Source organism: Clytia hemisphaerica, unplaced genomic scaffold, assembly GCF_902728285.1.
Source record: "Clytia hemisphaerica strain Z4C2 unplaced genomic scaffold, Clytia hemisphaerica genome assembly, whole genome shotgun sequence".
NCBI classification, from domain to species: Eukaryota; Metazoa; Cnidaria; class Hydrozoa; order Leptothecata; family Clytiidae; genus Clytia; species Clytia hemisphaerica.
The window spans coordinates 408868-433095 of NW_027104420.1; the positions used below are offsets into that span (position 1 = coordinate 408868).

The following is a 24228-nucleotide window of genomic DNA, read 5'->3' on the forward strand; positions in this document are numbered from 1 at the left end:
TATAGGTAATGAATCAACGGATCCTGCACTAATGTACTTCCCAGTTTTCTCAAATTCAATGATGTGTCTTAAGTATTATTTCTCTCTTTTATTACTATTCAAAACAAACTTTCTTTGTATTCATAAAAGAAGTCTTGGAATTTGTCAAATAGTTTTGTTTCAAAGGAATGTTTTGGAGATTATGTCTTGTAGACTTTGTTTTGAGTAGCACCTGAGAGTTGTATTTTTATGTCTCTTTTGATATTGAATTAAAAAGATCGTTTAATAGTAACAAGATATCAGAAAAAAGTGTATGTCCGTCTATGTACATAAAAAAATTTTTTACTAATAGTTATAAGCTAATGTAATTGTGCATTTAATCACTTGATGAGAGGCTGTTAAGCCACTGCTTTCTTTCTATTTAGTAGAGCTTGTCATCTTATTAGTTACGTGTTTTTGAATGGAGTTTTGAAAATTTTCAAAACAAAAGGAAAAAAATGATGATCTAAAACACACAACACACATACAATGATAAGACTGACTTTAAGGCTATCTTCAGTAGAGAGCTTTAACAACTCATTCTTTTTTTAAATTTTGTTATGAAATTTTGTTTGAAAAGTTATCTGACAGTTTTTCCCATAATAATAATAAAAACTTCTTTTAATAAAGAGTAGTTTGGAATGTGCAGTTTTCTCAATAAAATATCTATAAATATTAGCTAACTTTTAAATATACCATTTAGTGTTTTCAGCTTGAAACAGTTTTGACCATGTCTAGAACAACTTTATAATAGGCATTCTATATATATTAGTGTATATAGCACGAACTCTTAGACATATGTTTTGACTTTCCTTTTATGTATTGAGCTCTTGTTTCATCATGGCTATTTTTCTATTGCATTTGCTATTTGAATTTGTACTATCATTTTTATAGTTGATTTATTATAGTAAAACTTGTCTGGCTGTATATTCTAACAGCAACTTTGTTAACATAATCAATGTTTACTATATCATTTCGTATTGAAAAAAAGAATAAGTTTCGTTACATTTTTTTCCGCAAAACTGTCTTATGAGTTTAGTCCTTTACAGTATCAGATCTAAGAAAAAACTCAAAAAAATTTTTTTTTCATAAACTCTTTTAAATCTCTTTTTATTAATGTATTATCTTTTTTTTTTAGTAAATAAAATAAAGTCTTTAAAAACATGAGAAGGAGTGATGGCAAGTGTAACAGAAACTACAGTGGATACAACAAATCTGGATGATCATATACGTTCACCGTTCCAACTTTCAACAAAATCAAAAGACAAATCTGTCAAGCTCGTATCATTACCACAGAATTTGGCAACATCCCCAACTCAGAATAATAATGAATCTGGCAGTGGCAGTCGTGACCTGCTTAGCTCTGTCTCTTCCACAGATAGCCTTGAAGCTGGATCACCAAGAACATCATCCTTTGGCGCAAGTCCATTTTCCTTGAACATTAAAAAAGTGTCAAAGTCAAGCGTGGGTTCTACTACACCACTCAGTCCAATACTTTCACCGTCAAGTCTATCTTCAGCAACTACCCTAACAAATTCACAAGACAAAATTATAGAAATACAAAAAGAAGTCAACTCCTTAAAAAAGGAAAATGAAGCAAAAGACGCTAAACTGAGTTCAAGTCTCAAAAGTATAAAACAATTTTGGAGCCCTGAACTGAAAAAGGAAAGAGCAGCTCGTAAAGAAGAGACTGAGAAATGTTTAATCTTGAAAGAAAAATATCAAATTGCAAACTCACAAATTGAAGTAAGTCTTTAAACATATACTGGAACTGGGCTTTGAAAACAAGATCATGTTTTTATTAAAACCTTAGTTATGGAGATTTTATTGCTGGAATATTTGAGTTTTTTCTTGGTCTCTTGTGTCTTGATTCAACTTTTCAATGATTCATGAAAGTATCAAGCTGGTCAAAATCAGGATTGTTTTTTGGAATTCATGCTATTTTTGCATTTGAACTTGTATTTTGTCATCTATTTCACAGCTAAGGCTTATATTTGTTTACAAGTTGAGTTGTTGTTAAGGTTTTTCTGGACCTCTGTTGTTGTTCACAGATATTTAAAAACAGATTTAAGTTTTTTTTGATCTTGATAAAGATTTTTGATTGTTCCAGAATTACTGGTCACCGGTCAAATTAGTTTGTTCTAAACATGTTCAGCTTTAGCTCGCACAAGATGTATAACGTATGACACTCTCGGGTTGACAACTTGGAAGACTTATTACATTACAATAAATTGCAATAAAATGAGTTTTTAAAGGCAAAATAAAACTCATTGAATGATATTTTGTAAAAAATCAATTAGTAGCATAATAATAGCAAATAACAAAAAGTCTCATAATTTTAAACATAATTGCCAAAAGTCAATCTTATCCTGACCATAGTGCTTCTGTGATGAGCTTAGATAATGTTTTCTTTTTACGATTCTTCAGTGTTGGTGTTTGAAAACAGCTTTAAGGCCACACCAGAGTAGGTTGTTTTATACTAGCATATTTACTTAAGAAACATAAAAACAGTTAGCCTGATCATTACTAAATTTACAGTAGACTGATAATAATCAACACTGTTTTAAAAGTTTGTTTATATTGTGATGAGTTTGACTGTCCATTATCAATAGAGACGTTCTATATGAAAGAAGTTATTATTTATTTAATGACTTTTGGCCAATTCATTAGCTCCTTGATGACACCTTTTATTATGATGGTGACGATGATATAACAATGTCTGAAGAGGATTTTTATAGGTTTTTGTATGAGGAACAGGAATATCAAATTACGAAACAAATTTTTTGAGAGCTAGTTACTTTTGTCTTTGAGTTCATATCAAAATTGAAAAAAAATATTCTTGATTCATTGGGAAAGTGAAAAAAAAAAAATTCTTGGGTGGTATAGTTAATGAATTTTGTTTGGTTTGTTAGTGATCATTGCTTTATTGTTGTCGCTGAAAAATATATTTTGGGTGTTATATAGTTGATGAAAGATTGTTTGGTTTTATTGACATTTTCTTGTTTAATTTGCTGTTCCTTTTTGGATTATTTGAAAGTTGATAAGAATGACTAGATCCAGTGTTCGAATCACCATCAAAAAACCACTTTCTGCTGATGAAGTATGGAGTAGTTAATTATATTCTATCTAATTTTCTTTGAGATATTTTTGAATAATTAAATTTGATTTTTAGAGACCTAACCCTTTGTTTCAGGTAGCTTTTCCTTTATAGTGAAGGACCTTTTCCTCATAACACGCAAGTTGAATCTTTGACGTTAGCTTAGCTTATTACCATTGATATGGCTTCATATTTTGACCAATTTTATTTTCATTCTTATAACTTCAGGAATACAAGAACGCACTAGAAGATTTGGAATCCGAATTCAAATCACAACAGAAAAACATACAAGACCTCAACGAAAAAGTGAAAAACAATCATGAGGAAACAACGAAAGACCATCAAGACCAATTAGAAAAACTACGGACGGAAGTCAGGACGAAAGAAGATGAAATTTTCGTATTAACCAAAACATTAGAAGACCTTGAAAATGAGTATAATTCACAGGAGGACCAATTGAAAGAGAAAAATAAATGTGTAGCAGAGCTAGAACATATTTTAACAGACTATGAACAGAAATTGGAGGATTATGATCATTGTAAGAGAGACTTGGAGAAAGCTGTCAATGCAGTTCAAGAACAAGAAATTGATTACCAAATGCTCAAGAAGGAGTATGATGAAATGAAATCGGTATATTGTGAACGCATGTTTAAAAAAAATGATGTCACCCCGTCAAGAACGGAAAGACCGGCCTTTCACCTTTTTCTATAACACCAAACCATACCTTTTCTCGTGATTTCTTTTTTGAGGCAATAAATTGGTTTCAGGGCGCCTCATTGCACAGTGACAAAAAAGATCTTAAAAAAGACCTAGTTTGCTAGTCTATACAAAAACTTTATTTGGGTTTTCTTGTAACACGGGTGACTTGAGTCAGTTTTCTTTTCAATTTAGTGCAACTTTTCTATGCAACCAATAAAAGCTGATGGTGGCTATTTTCCCATTGTTCAAATTTTAATCCCTAGCTCATTTTGTTTTAACAACTAAATTTGTTTTCTTTTTATATTGAAGGTGCATTCTGAATCACAAGCTAACGAAGAAGAAGTGCAACGCCTTCAAATAAAGGTATCTAATGTCATTAAAACCCTAAAATTTGTGATTCTTTTTATTGCATTTAATAGGGTAACAGAATAAATCGTAATTGTTTGGAGTAATGATTAATGGCTTAATGAAAACCTGCCTAACCTACCTATCATGATATCTTCACCAAGATTTTGACCTTTAAAAACTTCTCCGAAACTCTTTATTTTATACAGTAATAACTATGAATATGGAATCTTAACACTTAGTTTTTGGAATAAATTTTGAAATAGAGCAATTATTATGAACATCAAACCTGATGATTAAAAACCTTCCTATCAAATACATTTTCAAAATCACTCTCACGTCTAAACTACCTTAAGTGGATAAATTTCTGCGTGTACTAATTTTTGCGAGAAGAGAATTTAAAGATTTCGCGTGGATTAAATTTTGCGAAAATGGCCTTCTTTATTTAATTTCGCGACTATATAAATTGTAACTAGAAAAGAGATGTGTTTTTTAATCGAACAAAGACAAAGACAAAGTCACTCAAAAACTTTCAAAAAACTTAAAAAATTTTATTTTCGCGATTGTAAAATTCAAATAATTTCGCGTGGACTAATTTTCGCGAATCAAAGGCCTTCAAAATTTTTGCGTGGACTAAATTTCGCGAAAATGGCCAAAATTCGCGAAAACCGCGAAAATTTATCCACTTAAGGTATAATGTATTTCTTAAGATCGACGAACTGGAGCGAGACTTGACAGATCAAACCAAACTGGTGGACGCTTCTGACGAGGAATTGAAAAGGCTGGAGAAAGTTAATGAAGAAAAAGAGGTGCGGATTCATAGACTCGAAGAAGAACTGAATAAAAATGAAAAAGAATACGATGATGTCAAAGAACAAGTACTTACGTTTCTTCATTCACTATTTTTGGTCCCCATTTAACTTTAGTTTGTCATAAATCAAAAGGTGGCATTAATGATACTAATGATAACATAGCCCGAAGGGTCTCTTCATGGTAGAAAAGTGAAGGTAATTCTTGGTAGGATTTCCTACTAAGAAAGTAACGCCCCATCATCTAGAAATTAGAAGACGCGTTCGTAGCCTACTTTTCTTAATTTGTAAGCTTTAAAATGCTAAATTCAATCCATATCGTCTCGAAATCTTTTGTATCAAATTGTCTTCACTTCATTTGGCAAGGAAAGCTTCAAAACTGCTGTTTCTTCGAGTTTCACAGATATCTTTGCTTTATCCATGTTTGTTACCTTTTGAACTCGAACCAAAAAGTTCCCCTACATTTAATGAGTTTTCGCTGATTGTATTTTCTCATTTTTAGTTATCGACGCTTCAAACGGCACTTGAAGAAATTGAGACGGAAAACAAAACGCTGCAAGAAAAGATACAAGAAGGAACGATATCATCCGATTCTCTCGAGCAAAAAGATCGCGAAATACGAAACCTCAACACAAAGGTTTGACTTTGTTCTAAAATTTTATTAATCAACTTTCTCTGCGTCTAGTAGTTCTGGAAAACCAATTTCTCTCTTAATTGACCTGACTGATTCGATTATAAGTGCTCTCGATAAAAAAATGTTTAAATGATTTTTTGATTGGTTGTTAAGCTTGGAGATCCTACCTGTTTATGGATCTTGTAGTTTGTTTGGTTCTTTGTCAGACTTTTGGTCGCATTTCATTGTGTTGATAGTTTAAAAGTTTTGTCAGTTGTTTTGTGTTCTGGAAAGCATTCAATTCATGACTTATTGGGTTGGACGGAGCTAAAATTCAGCATGTTCTTTGCATTTTCTATTAAAAAAATTTGAAACTGACCTGGAAAAAAATCATACTTTCATGTATATCATTAATATCATAAAATCTTGTAGACGAAAGAAATGTTCTGTTGGAAGACTTCTCCAAAACTATATTCACTCAGTTTACCTACCTTTCTCGTCGCGCTCGTTCTCAAAATACTTTGACCATCCTTGCAATGATGTTTCTTCAACAACTACATTAACACCGGACAGATTGGCCTATTTAACTTTATGCTCCCCGAAACCTTTGACGGAAACTCGAAACACAATGGAATGAGCATAAAACATTACAAGATGATAGATAACAATCCATCTTGATCAGGAACGTACCAACATGTTAAGTCGATTATAAATTCATGTTTTCCTTAGTTTCTCAAGAGAAACAAATCATACACCGCTAATCGGATCTGCTGAAAAAATTGATAAAATTTCTGCTCGTGTACCCACCAAACTTAATTTTTCGTCGTTGAACATCAATAAAAATCGAAAGTAATGTGTTTCATTTTGTTAGTACACAAACCATTTACCTTTGTCTCTTGTAGAGAAACATGCTAACGAGGTGGCAATTTAGTAAATTATATGATGCACGCTATTTAATGGTCCTTTTAATTTGGTATTCGAAAATTGTTTGGTATTCTCTGGTATATTATATCACTGTCGTTTATGCTTCATTCAAGTAGATTATGGAGATATAGCGTAGTTGAATTGATGATAGCAAGTGTATAAAATATTAATCATGGCGGGATAATTTTATTTGACTGATACATACTTCCACATTATAATAGACATTCTTTTATGATTTAAAGTCTCCTTTTGCGCTGTCTTTAATCGTGTAGATTAGCTTTGAGATAAATGGTTTACATCACTTAAAGAACGACAACATCACCATTTTTAAATATCAAAATCATATACAATTTTGTTATTATAAATCATCATATAAAATTCATCATGCCGATTTTATACTATCATCGTTTTACTCGACATTAATTTGTTTTTTCCTATCCGCAATACATATGGCATTCGATGAGTCTTTTAGCTACACTTGTACGTGTTTTCAGGTGTATTTGATGGAGCGGAGTGGATTTTTTGTCGGGTCTCTATTATATTTGGTATTTTATGGAAGTGTGAATTGAAGGCTTGCCTCTCTTACCTCAAGATTGGATGACTCGCTGATCTCACAAAGTTGTTACTAAAGCTTTTTACCTTATAAAAATTTAGTGTGTTAGACAAAAATAGTTGTTGTAAAAATGCCATATCGTGGTTTGTTGTTCAACAGTTGTCAGTCGCCGAGAAGCAGATATAAAACTTGTTGCCAACAGATCGTTGACAGGGTACTGACCACTGAATTCATTATTTTGACAGTACTAGCACTATATGTTCATGTTGAATTGCACGAAAGTGTTTGATCCATCACCCTTCAACCCTAGAAAATCTCTTAAAAACTCTATGATATGAATCTCGCTAAACTTGGACGAGTTTCAATCCCTTCATCGAGCGTTCAAATTATAGTAGAGTGTATAAAAAGTTTCATTTTTCTCACTTTATAGTCGTTATGCAATTTGGTCTTATGCTAGGATATTTCAAGATAAATATATTTCCTCTAAAAAAGCTAAAAAGGTACTAAAAAAATCGTTCTCACAAAAATTGTTGAAGTACTACTTACGAATGCTTGTAATCACAGGAATTTTGCAAGGGGTTGACACCAAATATGAATGTTCTCTTTCTTCCTTCAGTACGAGAAGCTGGACAAGTATCTTACCGAACGTGAAAACGCATTAGAGTTATGTCGTGATGAACTGAAAGGGGTGAAGAACGCCAACCGTGATCTGAGGATGGAAAAAGATAATTTAGAGAATCAACTGTTCGAACACAAGTCAACTGTGGACCGATTGGAAAAACAGAAGGACAGGTTTACGAGACCGAAAGAAGACGTTGCTTTAGTTTCTGCACATAACGAACTGAAAGCTAAACACGAGGAAACGACCAAACAGATTCAAGAATTAAGGGTATGTTGAAATGTTTTTGATTTGTTGTTGAATATGCAACACACATTAATTACCCTTTTCCTTAACAAGTTTTTGAATCGTTCGCTGAATGATCTTAAACGCGTAGCTTTTTAAACTTCAACTGAATCTTCTGCCCTAAGATACTTTACTTTTTTATTCATTCAGAATTTCCTTTTAAACTGCAGATTGCTTTCACAATAAGCGGGTTGGGTAGAGTAGGAATAAATTATACATTTTCTCCACTCAGTCACGCTTGTGCGTATGTCTGTACGAGATTTTCGGTGCAGCTAGAAGACTTAAAAGAATTTCTTCACACTAACTTCTTTACTCGAGAAAACAAAATAGTGAAAGCCTTTTAATATTGCTCCCTAAAAATTTATTTAAAGTCGATTTAATATTTCCAGGGAAAACTCTCTCAATACGATGATACGATGAAAACGAAAGACAATTCCATATCAGCACTCGAGAGTAGTCAATCCGAACAAAATGAAATTATATTTGGCCTTGAAAAACAACTCGAAGAAAGCAACGCCAAAACAGAACAAAATCAAAAGAATATCGAAGAGGTATTAGATATTGGAAATTTTTGATATGCTTACTGCTTGCTCATGGGAAAATAAAGATAGTAGGAATAGGGGTTACCTATCAGAAAATAAAGTACAATCACCATACGAAGTTGAAAGTTTCGAGGCCCTATTTCCAAAAGTTTATTTCCCAAATTTTCAAAGGAATTAGAGTGGAGGTAGCAAATACAAGCTCTTTATATGAAATTTCACTTTTTTCCTCTACGCAACACTTTCCTTTTTGGACCTACCCCGGTGTAGGTCCTATAAATTAACCTCTGTCCGTTTGTTCGTCCATCCGTTCGTTACCAACTTTTCTCGAGATTGGCTAAATAGTTTTTTCGGATTTTTTGCACAAAGATGTGTAACTATAAACCCTTGAATGTGACGGAGCCCGATTTTCGAAAGAAAATCTTTTTGGGCAAATTTGGGCCAAAAAACGGCTAAAAAACGGGTTTCTTGGACTTTGAAAAATTGGATCATTAATTTTTTCTGATTTTTTGCATGAAAGTAGGGTACCATCATAGGTAAAAGATGGCTCAAAAAACGCATGTTTATCTATAAGAATCACTATTAATAAGCATACATCAATGTTCTTAGTCAAATCACTCAATTTTTTTATGAGATAGATGATTTTTTTGCTCATGAGGGCTTACTTTTGAAGAATATGTGTGTTTAGACAGGAAATTTTGGTTGCTTGGCGTGTTTTTTTTATAGAAAAACTGGCCAAATTCGATATTTTTTTATAAGAACATTATCAATTACTTAGGTATATATTAGTTTTTCTCGATATTGGCTCTTTTATTCTTTATGACTTTTTGCACAAAGATGTATAACTGTAAACCCTCGAATGTGACGGAGCTTAAGGGACTTTGTGAAGTATTGGATCATCGTTTTTCTCTGATTTTTTGCATGAAAGTAGGTAAAAGATGGCTCAAGCAGATTTTTGTAAAAGCTCAAAAAACGTATCTTTATCTATAAGAACCACTATTAATAAGCATATATCAATGTTCTTAGCCAAATTACTCATTTTTTTGATGAGAAAGATGTTTTTTTTGCTCACGAAGTCTTGAATATGAAAGAATATTTCAAGAGCATGGAATTTTGGTTTCTAAACGTTTTTTTATAAGAAACAAATGACTAATTTTAATAGATCGTCACTATTTGTGTTCTGAATGATTGTTTAATGGTCACGTCATGTAGATATCAATTATAATTGTGTTAAATGCATAACCAGGTAGGTCCATAAAAGTATCACTTGTTGCAACATGGATTTGACTTTTCTCAACTTAATTTCTTCAGCTGGAGAAAGAGAAAACAACGTTAAATGATGAACTGACAAAACTGAAGCAACAAAATGTCACGTTGAAGAAACCGGTAGAAGATATTGCTGCGTCAGCACTTTCAAAGAATGGTAAACAAGGTAAAAAGATGTGGGATGAAATGGCGAAGAAAGATGAAAGGATAGAAGAACTTGAAAGGTATATGACAAAGCCAGTTTTAAGCTAATAATAATTACATCTCTCCCAGCTAAGGAAAATCTTCCTCATAGCTTCTTTGATGCAAGTAACCATTGAAATAGTATTTATTTGACATATTTTGAGTTTTGTTTAGAAATATTTCGCGGATGAGGCCGTTCCAAATTTCCATTGGGACTTAATTTCGCGGATTTTCGCGGATGACACCCAAATCCGCGAAATCCGCGAAATTTAATCCCCACGAAAGTTTATCCCATTAAAGTAAATACACCTATAATTTTCCAGAAAAGCCTATTGCTTAGTTTCCCTGTAATAAGTCAAATGGTGAAATGGTTTTGTTTAGAAATATTTCTCTCATTTGATTCTCAGACAATTGAAAGAGAAGACGAAACAACTTGGTTTGTTGAAGAAGAATCAAACAGCTGAGCGAGAAAAACAACATCAGCTCGTCAACGAGTCCAAAAAAGTTGAACAAGAAATACAACAGCTGGAGGTATAACTTATTTCTTTTAGAGTACTGCGACGTACAGACAACGCAACACGTGAGCCTTGTCAAGCTAAACAAAATCCGTTGAGACTCAATTTGTTACGTTATGCTTTTATGTAATTGAGTTACAAAATAAATGTATTTTTTATAATTTGAGATCTATTGAAATTTGATCAACTAAGGCTCAACATGAATGTGTTGTATGCTTTTTTCAACATTTGAGCCTGGCTATGGTTCTAAGTTTCATGCTTACTGCTTGCTGTACCCTTACTAGTTACTTCGCTCAACATGAATGTGTTGTATGCTTTTTTCAACATTTGAGCCTGGCTATGGTTCTAAGTTTCATGCTTACTGCTTGCTGTACCCTTACTAGTTACTTCGCTCAACATGAATGTGTTGTATGCTTTTTTCAACATTTGAGCCTGGTTATGGTTCTAAGTTTCATGCTTACTGCTTGCTGTACCCTTACTAGTTACTTCGCAATACCAGAAATTATGGCTCGTTTACAGTAGTTTCGATGCAATCATTTTCAAACTGTTGGTACTAAATTGAAATTGTCATATTTTTTGAATCACTTGGTTGACTTGTTTAACCATGCAAATTCACTTTTGTATAATCTCCAATAGGACGAAAAAGATAAGCGAGACAAACGTATCATCATGTTAGAAGATGCATTACGTGAAAGCGTCACTATAGCTGTTGAACGTGAAGATCTTCTGGCAAGTCACAAAGAAATGTACGAAAACGCTGTCAATAAGATGAACTCAACCAATAGCGAATATGAGAGAGTTGAACTGGAAAAGAAAATCACAAACATCAAGAATGCATTCCTTATTTTATCTCTCAGTGAGAAAGACGCACTGATTGCATCGATGGAAGCGACCAGGAAAAGACAGAACGAAGAACTGTTTAATATCAAGTATGTCTATATTATACACCTTTAAGTCTTACGCCTCTGCCGGTGATCGGGCTCAAGATTACGTGGGTTGAATAATGTCAAATGTTTTTATCCTCAATGCAATGACTTCAATCCTTATCTCTAACCCCCTCTCATGCAGCTTTTAGAAGCAAGAATTGATTGATGTATTGTATAAATTCCAGTCTTTGGTTTAAGGAACGACCCTCTACCAAACCGGGGAAATACAAGGTTATGGTGTGAAGAATTTATGATTAAAAGTTTTAACTGAAATTCAAGCTCGTTCATGCATTCAAACTTTCCACCTGTACTTAACTTATTGCCTTTCTTTCAGACAAGAAACCTTACTAGCATCTATTAGTGAGAAAGACAATCAAATCGCACACTTGGAATTACAATCGTCAAAAACCAAGAAACAAGATATCAAACAATTGAAACTTGAAAAAGAAAAATTCGTTGAACAATTAAAAGCACAGGTAAAGCTTTGACCACCATTCAAATATTTGAGCAGTACCTTCCTACTATCACCTATCTTCACCTAAATCGCACTAATGAGCCTCACGAAGTAACAAAAAACACAAATCATTAGAGGATACAAGCAGCCTAACAATCATCATTTATTTACCATTACTTTATGGAATTGATCATCCGAAATTCCTAGGTTTTAACTGAAATATCTAAGTCTTAACCTTAGTAAGCTTATAGACATGACCTCTTTTTCCTCTCTTCTACAGAATAACAATCGAATGACGATCTTAAGTAACGGTGAAAATGAGAACAATCTGTTAATCAACGAACTTGAAAGTGCTCCGCCAGAACAGGTACAATATCTTGCAATTCTTTTGCTGTTCTTTTTTGACTTCTCATATCAACACATTATACTTATGTTGTTCAATCAAGCTGAATCTTTTATTTTAAAAGGGTAAAAAACATCTCCCAGGGTCGGGTTTTTCTTATCAGTGAGTCAAAAAAAGCCAGCAATGCTAGAAGGTATTTCAGTCGCTCTAAGGGTCATCTTTTTTTAGCAAAAAATCGTCTCCCTAAGGAGACCCAGAATCCCCAAAATCTAGTACCCCGGGGTCTAATCTTTGAACCACTCTTTTTTTTGTGTTTTCATGGACTATAAACCGAACTTATCTTTTGATAACCAACAGTTTCACTTTACGTTCTTCCATCTTCAGGTTTACGAAGCTATCCGTCATCTCCACAATAGTACAAGTAAACTAGAGTTCTACATTGAAGAATTTCTATCCTATTCTAATGAACAATACAAAAAGGTTTTAGATGACCTGCCAACTATACCGAAAACCAAATGCAAATCCATAGACTCGTTAAAGAAACTGTCGAAACCAGAGGTACGATTTGATCCGATTTAGTTTTGGTTTTTTTAAGTGGTGACACCGATGTTTTCACGGAGGCTTTCCTTGGTCTTACCATGTTTTCTTTCACTCGTCCAATTGAGGGGAGAAAGGTCAGGCATTCGTATTTTATCTTCAACCATCTGGTTCTGGAAAACAAGCTTCAAACTTTAAAATATGAAGATTCTTGAATCAAATCAGTTTTCTTTTTAAAGAAACCGTGACATATCTAGGGGTTCGTTTAGGTGCTGTTAGACTTAAAATATCCATTAAGTTTATTTATATCTGACCTCTCAGTTTCATACTCACTAATTTCCATTTTCACTTTTAGTTATTGAAAGAACTGAAAGTCGTGGATGTGGATTGTAACCAATTAAAAGGTTTCGTTCATTCATTACTTGATAAGCTGGAAGGTGTTGCTTAACATTGGTTCACAAAAAGTGATTTGATTAGTTGGTGAAAACGAATCTTTCGTTTGGAGAAATCAAGATATAGAGGGATAGTTAGGCATTCCCTCAAGCTTTTAAAAGTGGCGTTATGTTCTGATCTAGGCTGGCAAAAACATCAAAAGAATCTTCATATGAACGTAAATTTATAATGTTAGATGGTGTTCCAGCTGGATTAAAAGGTTGCTTTGGTTGGTTTCGACCCCATTGAATATGCAAGTGTCACAATTGATAGAAAATGGAAAATCTTCATTTCGTGGATTCGACGGATTTTAGTTTTTATCAGTTAGAATTGCAATGACAGAAGAAGTATTCATTTTGGATATTCATTTTTAAAGGAAAAGTGACATTTTTGACGTTGCGTTTTGTTCAATATTTTTCAGTTTTGTTGCGTTCATATGTGCAGAAAAAAAAGAATTTTATATTAATGTTTTGTCGTGTTAAAATTGTACAATTTGTATAAAAATGATTTTTTCTAAGTTACGAAAATAATTTTTCTTTACTACTCTCCCTTTTAATGAAGATTATATCGTCCATATAAACAATCTATTGTATTATTCAGAAAAAAACACAGCAATGACTTTTATCAACTTCCTTGATAAAAAAACGAGGTTACAGACATTCATTCTACAGTGACGAAAGCCCTACCTACATTCCAATTTAAAAATTATTCTTTACAGTGGGTACGAAAAATGAACGGAAACTTTTTGTTGGTATGAAGTAAAAATCATAGCACATAATTGTGTAAATTCGTCCTTCTTTTTTCCGGACACACTGTAGTGATCCCGTTACCGGGTTGACTTTTAGTTAGATCCTTCCACAAACATTTTAAGAAAATGCATTATTAATGACAAAAAATATTTTTTTCAATTTTCATTTATTTCTATTTCTTTGTACTTTTTCTTTAAATATTACTTTTTAGAAATATTTTTTTCATGCATTTTTTTATATTATACAAACAAGACTGAAGAAAGATTAGCCTTTTTTATTTATATAATTTTGTTTCAGATGCGTTATTTAAGGTCAAAAGGTATAAATCATTACTCTTGAAGGGTATAATTTCATACCCAAACGAGTTTCGATACTTCATTATGATTGTGATCATTGCGTTTTGCCTTTGTAGTGAAAATAAACTAACTTGAAACATATTGAGTCCTTTTTTCGATAGTACAACCTGCTATAAATATTCTATTTTTTTAGCAGATTCAGTCGCGAAATTGAAGCATTTTATCTAAAGTTCGTTTTATTGACCTTTAGCTTTCAGAAATGTTGTAAAATACTTTTTTAGTAACTTTATATTCAAAATTTGTAAAAAGATATCAAATGATGAACAATGAAAAGTAGAAAACTATGTTCCATTTTTGGATCACTTGACCCCTGGTCTATTTCAAATTTGTTGGAAGTATTTTATTAAGTGTCATAACTTTTGAACCAGTTGAAAAAATCTCCACCTTTATTATTCTCTCTAAAGTATAATGTATAACTTTCTTAAAATGTTCGTTACAGCAGTCCGGTCGGTAAATTATCAAATAAACAAATGAAAATCTTGAACACTAAAGACTTAGGAACACGAGAAGTTTTTTTCGCGTTGGTGCAAATGCAACATGCTCCATCCCACCAACCTGAAACGCTTTCTCGTGTCTCCACCCCATTTTTCTTTCTACTAATAAAAGTGAAATCTCACTTTTGTCCTTGGAACAATTTTGCTCCATTGTCCAAGGGGGGTTGTATGAAAATTTAATGGAAGGGCCCAATGCCAAATTATTTTCGTTTTCTATTTGGACATAAAAGAAGGTCTTTTACTATTCCTTCGTGGTTGTTTTTAAGCAAATTTAGAAATCATTAACAAGTTGGTTTAGAAATGTTTAAAGATTATTTCGATATTTCTCAATTTAAGTATGATAATTATTTTTGTACACTATTTACAATATAAGATTTCTTTAAAATCTGGTAGATTTATATGTGGCTAATTTGAATTCTTTTCTCATGTTATCAGCATCGATTTGTCGAAAACTTAATGTATCCTGCTCGTTTATTAATTGCTCTTGGATGGTTTGAATATCACCTTCCATCTTCTTTCGCATATCGTTCCGCATTTTATGGAGAAGCTGTAAAAATAAAAGATTAAATTCGTGATTTTTATGATGTAATGTTTTAAAGGAAGTGCACAAAATAATTTTGAGTTTAATCAATAAAACTATTAGTGGGAAACGTCCGGCCTATTCAGGGTGCTTCCGTATAAAACATTACGTCAAAATAGCTTGAATAGGAGAGCACATGTAGCGATCATAAATTTGTCTCCTTGATAGGGCTTCAACTTTTTCAGTTGTTGAAGCACGGACCCTTGAAAATAAACTCGATGCATTAAATCACAATTAATCTTCCAGGTTCAATTTTCCCTCCGTTTAAACACGCTCGCTGCCAACTTCGAGTATTCTCGCGGTAGAGGGTTTAAAATATCGATGGTACTTCTTTCACATGCGTCTGTCTGATTTGACACCACTCCCCGAACGTTATCCTTAAATTTCAATTTGAAAGAAAAACAAATTACACAATCACCTGGTTCTGAGCTTTCTGTCGGATTTGAATTTCACTTTTCTCCTGAGCGATCGTGTCTGCAAGCAAAGAAAACTGTCCGCGATAACTGTTAGTGTTAAAAGACGGTCAAGGAAAATCCGAAAATCGGTTAAATTCTCGACATAAGCACTTAACAGTACAGAAGTACAAAGCACAGTATTTTCTAAAAGTTAACAAAAATGATCCTTGAATCCACTTGAACCCTCTCGAATATTCAACAATATAGAGAACTTATAAAGCCGATTCGTCGGCGTTGCTTTGTAGCAGTGCATTGCCGCGCTTTTCAAATAAGGTCAAAAGAGAGGACTTTCACTTTATGTCTTAGAGATTTTTAAAGATAAGAACATCAGCATGCTTAAAATGTGATAGATCTTATCGGAGTTTTTGATTTTTCTAAAAAAGCGATGCATCGTGGGATTGTTTCGGGGGTATTACAATAGAAATCTCTTAGGAATTCCTCGAGGGAATTCTATTGTAACACCCCCGAAATAATCCCACAATGCATCGCTGTTTTAGAAATATCAAAAACTCCGATAAGGTCTATTGAATCTTGAGATCATTTTTCTGAAAAGGATACTAGTTTTCCATGGATTCAATTTCGTTTCGTTGTTTGGTATCATTCTTCTCTCGTTGCTCATGAGCATATTTCTTCAACTCTCGCAAACGTTCACGCTGGATTTCCAAACCATCCTCGAAAAGTTGCTTGAATATCTAAAAAGAACGAAATGATATTTGAGAAAAAGTAGTTTTGTGACAATTAGTTTTTCGAATATAGTGGAAAAATAAATGGTTTTAGCAACCACCAGTTAACTGGTGTACAAACGACATTTACTTCAGTGACTACAATAGTTTGAAATTAAGTACGATCGAATTCTTGTATCGAAAACAGAGACATCATTCAGTATATATCAAGCTCATCTTTCATATAATGTGCAAAGCGCTGCGCGTCATTATATTGAATTGCGACGAAAAGAAAACGCGGAGTTTTTCACCTATTTCCACATTATTAAAACCATTTAGAACATTCGAAAAAGATTTATTCACATTACCTTTTCTTCTTTAGATTTCTTGTTCAACATTCTCGACTTGTTTCGGACAGCATATTCGTTGTAATATTTGCGCGCGCAGGCGGACCGTTGACGTCTCTCAGCCAATTTCTTCTTTACTAAACCTTCTTGAAATTTCTGGTCCTTGTAGTCTTTCTAAAAAACAATAACATTTGAAGAATACAAATTATGAAAGTCATTTTTATAAAGCAGTGAAGTCGCAAAGAAAAATTCGGGGTAGGAGTATATATAAAGCAAAGATAAAAACTGGGGGCGTATCAACAGACTCCAAAGATCCTGCTCTCGGACATCGATCAAATTAACTTTTAGAGAATGCTCTTTTAAACTTCGTGACCTATGTTCTCCTATTGAAAGACAGCATGATTGGCTTGCTTTCGGTTTTACAGCACAGAATTTCATTGAATGTGAAAGTATTGCAGATCTACTAACTTAAAATTACAAATCTCCAGCTCATCAGGATTACATGCACCCCTTTTGAGCAAAAAAAAAGTGACGTTTCAAAAAATTTGTAACGTCAAATAATAGCTGAAATAATTGACGTCAAATATACAATGTTTTGAAGTGAAAGGAGATTTAATTTCGATTGAGAATTCATCCGGTATAGAGAGTTTCTTTGTATCGGAATCGAAATATTGTGAATTGTGCGATTATTTTATTGTCAAAATGATAAAGTAAGTGTTCAAAACTTTAAACATCTTATTCAGTACGTTCGGTTTTATCACTGTATAACTTTTTGTGAAGAATCGCGCGAAAGGAAGTCAGATATGAATGTTTTCCGTGGTAATGAAAATAACAACGTTTGTTGCTTGTGTAGACTTGAATATTGAACGATAACATTATCCAGAACTTACCATAGTGTGGCAACATACGTATATGCGTGCGCATTGGCTCTCAGTTTGGTAGCTTAATAGTGAACTGAGGACTGGAGTGAGATTCGAACTCGCAAATTTCGTATTACAAGTGCAACTGCTGTTACGTGTTGGTACTAGACTTGAAAACATACTCAAACTAGAAACAAAAAATGCTAAGGAAGACTGTCTACTAGTCTGCCGATATACTTAAATAGTGTTTCGTGTACTTTCCGTTGTTTTGTAGCAATTTGAATTCAGAATAGCCCAGTAGTCTACATAAAAGAATTTGCAGACATTCGGCCTGGTACAGACTACTTCATTTAAGTAGATTAAATGTTTAGAATTCGAATTAAGAATATTAGTTTTTCGACAGATTAGTTAAAAGTATTTCATATGTAAGTGTACAAACTCAGGGAAATTTAAACCAGTGACATTACGACTCACAAGTTTTTACGGCTAAGAGATCCACTCAACGAGTCCAATTGCAACCAATATTTCACAACAGTTTTCTTATTTCCTATCTCTCTCTCTTTTTCTTCAGTTGTTTCAAGTTAAAACCTTCAGAAATGAAGAAACCCGTATTGAATCAAGCAACGTTGAATGTTGCTCTCAAATCAATACAAACACTCATCAACGAACTTCATGGAAAACGGCTCGATCTTGAGAAAACCAAAATCGAATTACGCGTCTTCAAAGATGATTACGAATCTACATCAAAGAAGAATGTCGAAATTGAAGAGAAGATTCAAGTGTTGGAAAAAAAGCTCGGTGAACGAGATCAACAGATTCAACAGCTTGATCAAAATCTACAAACGATGCTCAGAGATGACCAGAAAAGTTTTGAAGAAGTTGAAGAAGCAAAAGTGAAAGTCCGATTCATGGAAAGTGAAGTTGAAAGTTTGAAAGAAGAATGTAGACAGAAAGAACATTCGAATGATATAAATCGTAGTGAGTTGATGATTAGTGCTCAAGAGAAGAGATCCTTACAGAAAAAGTATCGACAGATTGAAGAACTAATTGCTAAGAAAGACGAAAAGAATGTCGAATTAAATAAAACCCTGGCTTTAAAAATCGAACATGAAGGACAAATGGAAAGTTTATTGGCAAGACAAGACCAACATTGCCATGCGCTTAAATCCAAGATTGGAGAATTGAACGATGAAATTCTCCGTAAGGAGAACACTATTGAAGAAATGGACTTGCAGTATACTGAACTCAGAAATCATAAATTGGTAGATACTGAAACCAGCACTCTGTTCTTGGATCAAGAAAATCGAGCATTGAAATTTAAAGTCCAAGAGTACGAGGAAAGTTATAATGAGTTGAGATTACGTTGTGAAAAACGTGAAGAAAAGCTTCACGAGAAAATCGAGTATTTACAAGATGAACTACAAAGACTAGATGGTGCTTATGAGGAATTATCTCAGAAACCTGTTCATGAGACGGTTGAAAAGTCTTGCCAGAGCGATATTTACGATGCTCAAATGGTCAAAGGATTTTCACCAGTAGATGAGCCTTTGGTTATCGATGAATTAGAAATTTCTCGAAAAGAGTTCCAAGAAAGCCTCCGAGGTTTGTCGAAGCGATCGAAACAAGAACGTCAAATGACTGAATGTCTAAAATCTAAGAAAATGTCTCGAACTGAAGAATTGCTTCAAGCTAAATACGATATCAACAGCGAGTCGGCGAGGACGGATCGAAAATTAAATAAAATGGTGATTGCAAATGATAATCGAAAAAATCTACTTACTCGATTGGAAAGACTGCAGGAAGAAAATAAACAACTTTTAGCTGATAGTAAAGATTCATACGAAATAAGAATTTGCAAAGGTGAAAATACAAAGTTGGCGGAGAAGGTTCGAACTTACGAAGAAGAGATTCGGTTCTTGACTAAGAAGTTGGCAGATGGAGCTACTTGCCGTGAAGAAAATACAAAACTGGTCGAACGCATGAAAAATTACGATCAAAAACTGAAAACCTTCAACGTGGAAGCTACAGCTATGGAAAAGCTAAACCAACAAAATAAAACACTTCAAACTGATTTAATGGAATCAGAATTCAAATCTAAGAGTTTGACAAAGGAGAATGAATCATTGGAAAGAATGGTTGACAAGTTGACACAAGATGTGGAGTATTTTCGTACAAATTCCATGAAGTTTGGAACCACGTCCTGTTGTATGGAGCTTAAAGTCAATATTGCATATCTTGAGAAGCAAGTTGGCCATTTAGAAAAGACGAACGAACTCTTAGATGAGAAAATGAAAGCTTCTATTGGAGCTGAAGAAAAATTGAAAGTGATTGAACAAGCTCTTGTTGATAAAGAACGTGATTTGAAAGATACCCGACGTGAGTTAAACGAATCGAAAGCGAGGCTACAAAAAGTGGAAGCGAAGTATATTGAGAAAAAAGCTGAAGATGAGAGACGTCCTCAACAACAGGTGGCAGAGCAACCAAACGTCAATGTTCATGTTCATCTAGATCCGCAACAGTACTTATCGAATGAAAAGTGTGCAAATGAAGCTCCTCTGGTCACCAGAGAACAAGCCAGCTCTGGTGAAGCCTCCACTAAGACAGGTTCTAAAAACTCCGAACAAGTGATTAGACAATTGCAACGCGAGATTCGCTCGTTGGATAGTCAGAATAAGAAATTGAAAACTCAGCTTCTTAATGTAGTCAATAACAGATCTAAAATTGAGGCTGGATCAACGGTTGACAGGAATTCCGATGAAAAAGCATCGATTGCTTCTGAAGAATTGCAGACTTTGAAGACTTTGAATCAAGATCTAGATGAAAGGAATTCAGACTTGGATGAAAGAAATTCAGAGCTAGAATCCATGAACATGGATTTAGAATCCAAACTCGAAGAATCCAACAGGCTCATTACTACTCTAAAGCAATCTGAAAATTCGATGAAGAAAACGATCGAAGAGTTGAAATCTTCATCAAAGAGTTTACGAGAAGAATCGAAGTTGAAAGATGACGAACACAAAAAGACCGTTCGCGATTTCAAGAAACAAATCCAGTCTCTTTCAGAGTTGGAGAATGATGACGTCATATCGCTTCGTCGTCGCATCCAAGATTTGACCAGTAAGAAAGAAAAACATGAAGACATAATTGACAAAATGAAAGAAGAAAAATCAGATCTGAAGATGAATATTCAACGCTTGGAAAGAGAACTGGAAAAATGTAAAGATGCATTATTGCAATCTTACGATGCTGTTGCAGAAAGGTATATACGATTCTATTGGATTACTATATAACTTCATTTAAATTCCTTTTTTAAGTACATAGAGGTCGAGTCCTCCACATTTCGAAATAAAAATATCCATAGTAAAATTCAATAACAAGTTGATTTTTGGACAATTTAACTGAATTTAGAGCTTAGTAGAGCTGCTTTCTTAAAATACTGTTTAAATCAAATTCAAATTAAAGAACTTGATTCAAAGGCTAATTCAAATCAAAATGTCGAGATTTGATGCTTCGTATATAAATGTTACTTATCAATGTTCACCTATTTAATTTTAAAATATTCATTTAAATAAACATTTTTCAATTCAGCAAACAAAAAGCAGTATTGAAGAAGACCAAAAAAAGTAAACCAGTACAACCTGTTGTGGAAAGTGAAAGTGAAAGTGGATCAGAGAAAGAAGAAGAGGAGGCACTACCTTCACCGCCCCAACCAAAGCAAAAAGTGACCAAAAAATCAGCTAAATCCACCAAAGCTACTGGTTTGCAATGGTTAAACGACGCTGATACCACCACCAATACCAATACAAAGACCGAGGAGGTGGGTACATAATTTTTATGCGCTCTTTGCTGAAGACCTGCTATGCTTATAAAACATGTATAATTTTTGTGTTTGTGTGTTCGTTATAATCGATATCAAAGTGATTTATTTTGTAAGGTCTTGCACTGATGATGCCAAAGAGTTTTGGCTGGACAAAGAAGATTATTGTTGACTTTCTTTAAATTTAAAGTGATTTGTCATCAAATTGACGCATTACACGCTTGCTTTTTTATAAGAATTGGATTGTGAAATGGGATTGTGCTTAAATTTCTATTGTTCCATAACAAAAGAGCTATTGTTCTGGGGGCCTAAATTATCGCATGATGCATCGCTACTTTACTCCTTTTCGCTTCATTGTAGAGACTTTATTCAAATTTATTCATTGTTTCTTTTATTTAAATATAGGTTGAGACCAAGCAGAAATCACCACCAAAACAAAAAGGAAAATCAAAACCTCTTTGGCTCGACAACAGTTCTGATACTGATGAAGATGAACCGCAAATACCATCACCACAAAATAAAAAATCATCAAAACCTCTCTGGTTGAAAAGTGAGGCATCTGCTAACAACGATGGTTCAAACACATCATCTTCATCAAAGAAATCAACACCACAAAACAAGAAATCATCAGGACCTATTTGGTTGAGCAATGCAGCCGCTGATGACAATGATGGTTCAAAAACATATGCCCCATCAAAGAAATCACCACAAAACAAAAAATCGTCAGGCCCTGTTTGGTTGAGCAAAGCAGCTGCTAATGACAATGATGGTTTAAAAACATCTACCTCATCAAAGAAATCACCACAAAACAAAGAATCGTCAGAACCCATCTGGCTGACCAATAATAGTGGATCGAAAACATCGTCACAAAACACATCGACATCACAAAATAAAAAGTTGTCAGGCCCTGCCTGGTTAACATCCTCATCAACATCATCGAGACGTAACAACCAAGCAGAAGCTGCCAGCGATGCGAGTGACTCTGAAGACGATTTCTTGGGCATCAAAGCTGCATCTAAAAAACGGAACGCTGTTGACCGAAAACAAAACAAAGAGCAAACCGTGTTCGGTAGTTTAGACATCTCCAACAGACGCCACGTTGCTAAGCGCTCAAACACACCAGACGCTAACAACGATGGTAATATGAAAAATGCTGTGTCAGCATCTGAAGACGGATTTGATGCTATTTTCGGACGCCGTGGTCCACCAGTCCGTAAACAACAACCATCGGAACCACCTGCAAAGGTGAAACCGGCACCTGTTGTCCGAAAAACGTCCGAGGAGCAAATGCTTGATAACTTCTTCAAAAAACCACAAAAGAAGAAGGAAAATGATGAAGATCTCAGCTTTTTAACGCTTGATGATATCTAAATGTAAACAAACATTCGTAACGTATGTCATCATACCATACTGAACACCGAACCTCATGTAATATGGAACAATTGAACACAAAATATAAATACTTGTATGCTTTATAATAAAAACAATAGTGTCAGTTTTTTTCTGGAGGTCTTGGACAAAGGCTTTTCGACGATCAAACTCGAAGTTTTGTCGTATAAGATGGGCTTCAAGTGATGAAACTAGAGTTGCCATAGACACAACAATGTCCTAATTTCTAATTGTTAACCCTATTCGGCCTGGGGGGGGCTGTTTCTGTTCGGAGGTCAAATTATTAGTAATATCTCCTGAAATATTAGAGCTTTTGCCATGAAATTTTCTGTAAATTCCTAACTTTTATTTTGCTTCAAAAAAAAATAATTTTGACACCTAAAAATTTTCACACCTTGAACATGATGACATTTTTTCAAATTTATTTTTTATGTTAAATATATCGTTTAAACCGTAATTTATTGAATATTTAGGATAAAATAAGCAATTTAAACTCAGGCAACTTTTTTCTATAAAGCCTTTGTTAGAATACAATAGCTATTATATATAAGAACAAAGGAAATTTTCGGTGTTTGCTCACTTTGCGCATGATAAGTGACGCCATCAGAAAACATTTTTGTCAAAAGTTACCTTACGTGACAAGGATCTTGTGTGCCAAATTTCTTCCAAAAAAAACCACTAGATCAAAAGTTAGGGGTTGTTCCGGAAAAGCCCCCTCTAGTTCTGAACCGCCCCTAAAAGCCTAGGTAGAATAGAGTTAAATGAAGATTTTCGGAAAATATCTGAAAAAGAAAATTAAGAACCTCATAAATGGTTAGGAAAATACTAATGTGTCAGAATGCTTGATTGTAGAGAGTAAGCATAATTAGAAACATATGACTGACGATCACGATAAAATAAGAACAGCTGGGAGCTCAACCATGATTTCCTGGTTTACCCCCAGTACATTTAACATTTAACAATAATCTTAGTTAAGTTGGCTACGTTACTCGGCATATTCGGTGGTTTTAAATAGAAATGAGTCAAAGTAAGACATGATAACGCAGGATCAAACTAGGAATGTAAGCATGTCTACAGAGGGGTCTCCATTTAACTCAAACACTCACGGGAAACTGAAATTTGTCCAGGTTGTGGATAATTTGAGTCCTTAAAACCTCTCGGACCTCTTTAAGGGCGTTACCTAAATGAGCCCAGAAAACTTACAGGAGGAGATATTCAAGTTAAAGAGACTCCTTCACTGAGACTGTTAATCAAGGATGTTTCACTGTCAAAATGAGTATCTTGGGTGATCAAGACCACCACAATATGGTAACGACTGTTCGTCTAAAGCTTGGAGGTTTTATTGCGTCCAACAAACGGAAG

General features: G+C 34.0%; 3 protein-coding genes across 6 annotated transcripts in view; 2 read left to right on the forward strand and 1 right to left on the reverse strand.

Annotated features, from left to right (window-relative positions):
• Window positions 1-1156: 1156 nt before the first annotated feature.
• Window positions 1157-13623, forward strand: LOC136820298 (ELKS/Rab6-interacting/CAST family member 1-like). Of its 2 annotated transcripts, none has more exons than XM_067076492.1 (14): window positions 1157-1764; window positions 3344-3745; window positions 4124-4177; window positions 4870-5037; window positions 5471-5605; window positions 7675-7947; window positions 8352-8513; window positions 9813-9991; window positions 10358-10481; window positions 11102-11394; window positions 11726-11867; window positions 12126-12212; window positions 12573-12746; window positions 13081-13623. In XM_067076492.1, the coding sequence occupies exons 1-14, from the start codon at window positions 1195-1197 to the stop codon at window positions 13171-13173; spliced, it is 2856 nt and encodes a 951-aa protein (XP_066932593.1). In that variant the 5' UTR covers window positions 1157-1194; the 3' UTR covers window positions 13174-13623. The 2 variants fall into 2 exon arrangements, with proteins under 2 accessions (XP_066932593.1, XP_066932594.1); XM_067076493.1 differs by lacking the exon at window positions 1157-1764 and adding an exon at window positions 2806-3118 and having other exon boundaries at window positions 13081-13263.
• Window positions 13624-15059: 1436 nt separating this feature from the next.
• Window positions 15060-24228, reverse strand: part of LOC136820300 (centrosomal protein of 95 kDa-like) — a 41445-nt gene continuing 32276 nt past the window's right edge. For all 3 annotated transcript variants that reach the window (XM_067076494.1, XM_067076495.1, XM_067076496.1), the window contains 4 exons: window positions 16822-16974; window positions 16350-16483; window positions 15755-15839; window positions 15060-15303 (listed from right to left, as the gene is read on the reverse strand). In XM_067076494.1, coding sequence (XP_066932595.1) covers window positions 15136-15303; window positions 15755-15839; window positions 16350-16483; window positions 16822-16974 — 540 coding nt within the window. In that variant the 3' untranslated portion in view covers window positions 15060-15135. The remainder of the gene's footprint in view (window positions 15304-15754; window positions 15840-16349; window positions 16484-16821; window positions 16975-24228) is intronic.
• LOC136820292 (putative leucine-rich repeat-containing protein DDB_G0290503) lies at window positions 17274-22937 on the forward strand. Its single transcript, XM_067076484.1, has 4 exons — window positions 17274-17510; window positions 18232-20919; window positions 21249-21477; window positions 21883-22937. The coding sequence occupies exons 1-4, from the start codon at window positions 17503-17505 to the stop codon at window positions 22846-22848; spliced, it is 3891 nt and encodes a 1296-aa protein (XP_066932585.1). The 5' UTR covers window positions 17274-17502; the 3' UTR covers window positions 22849-22937.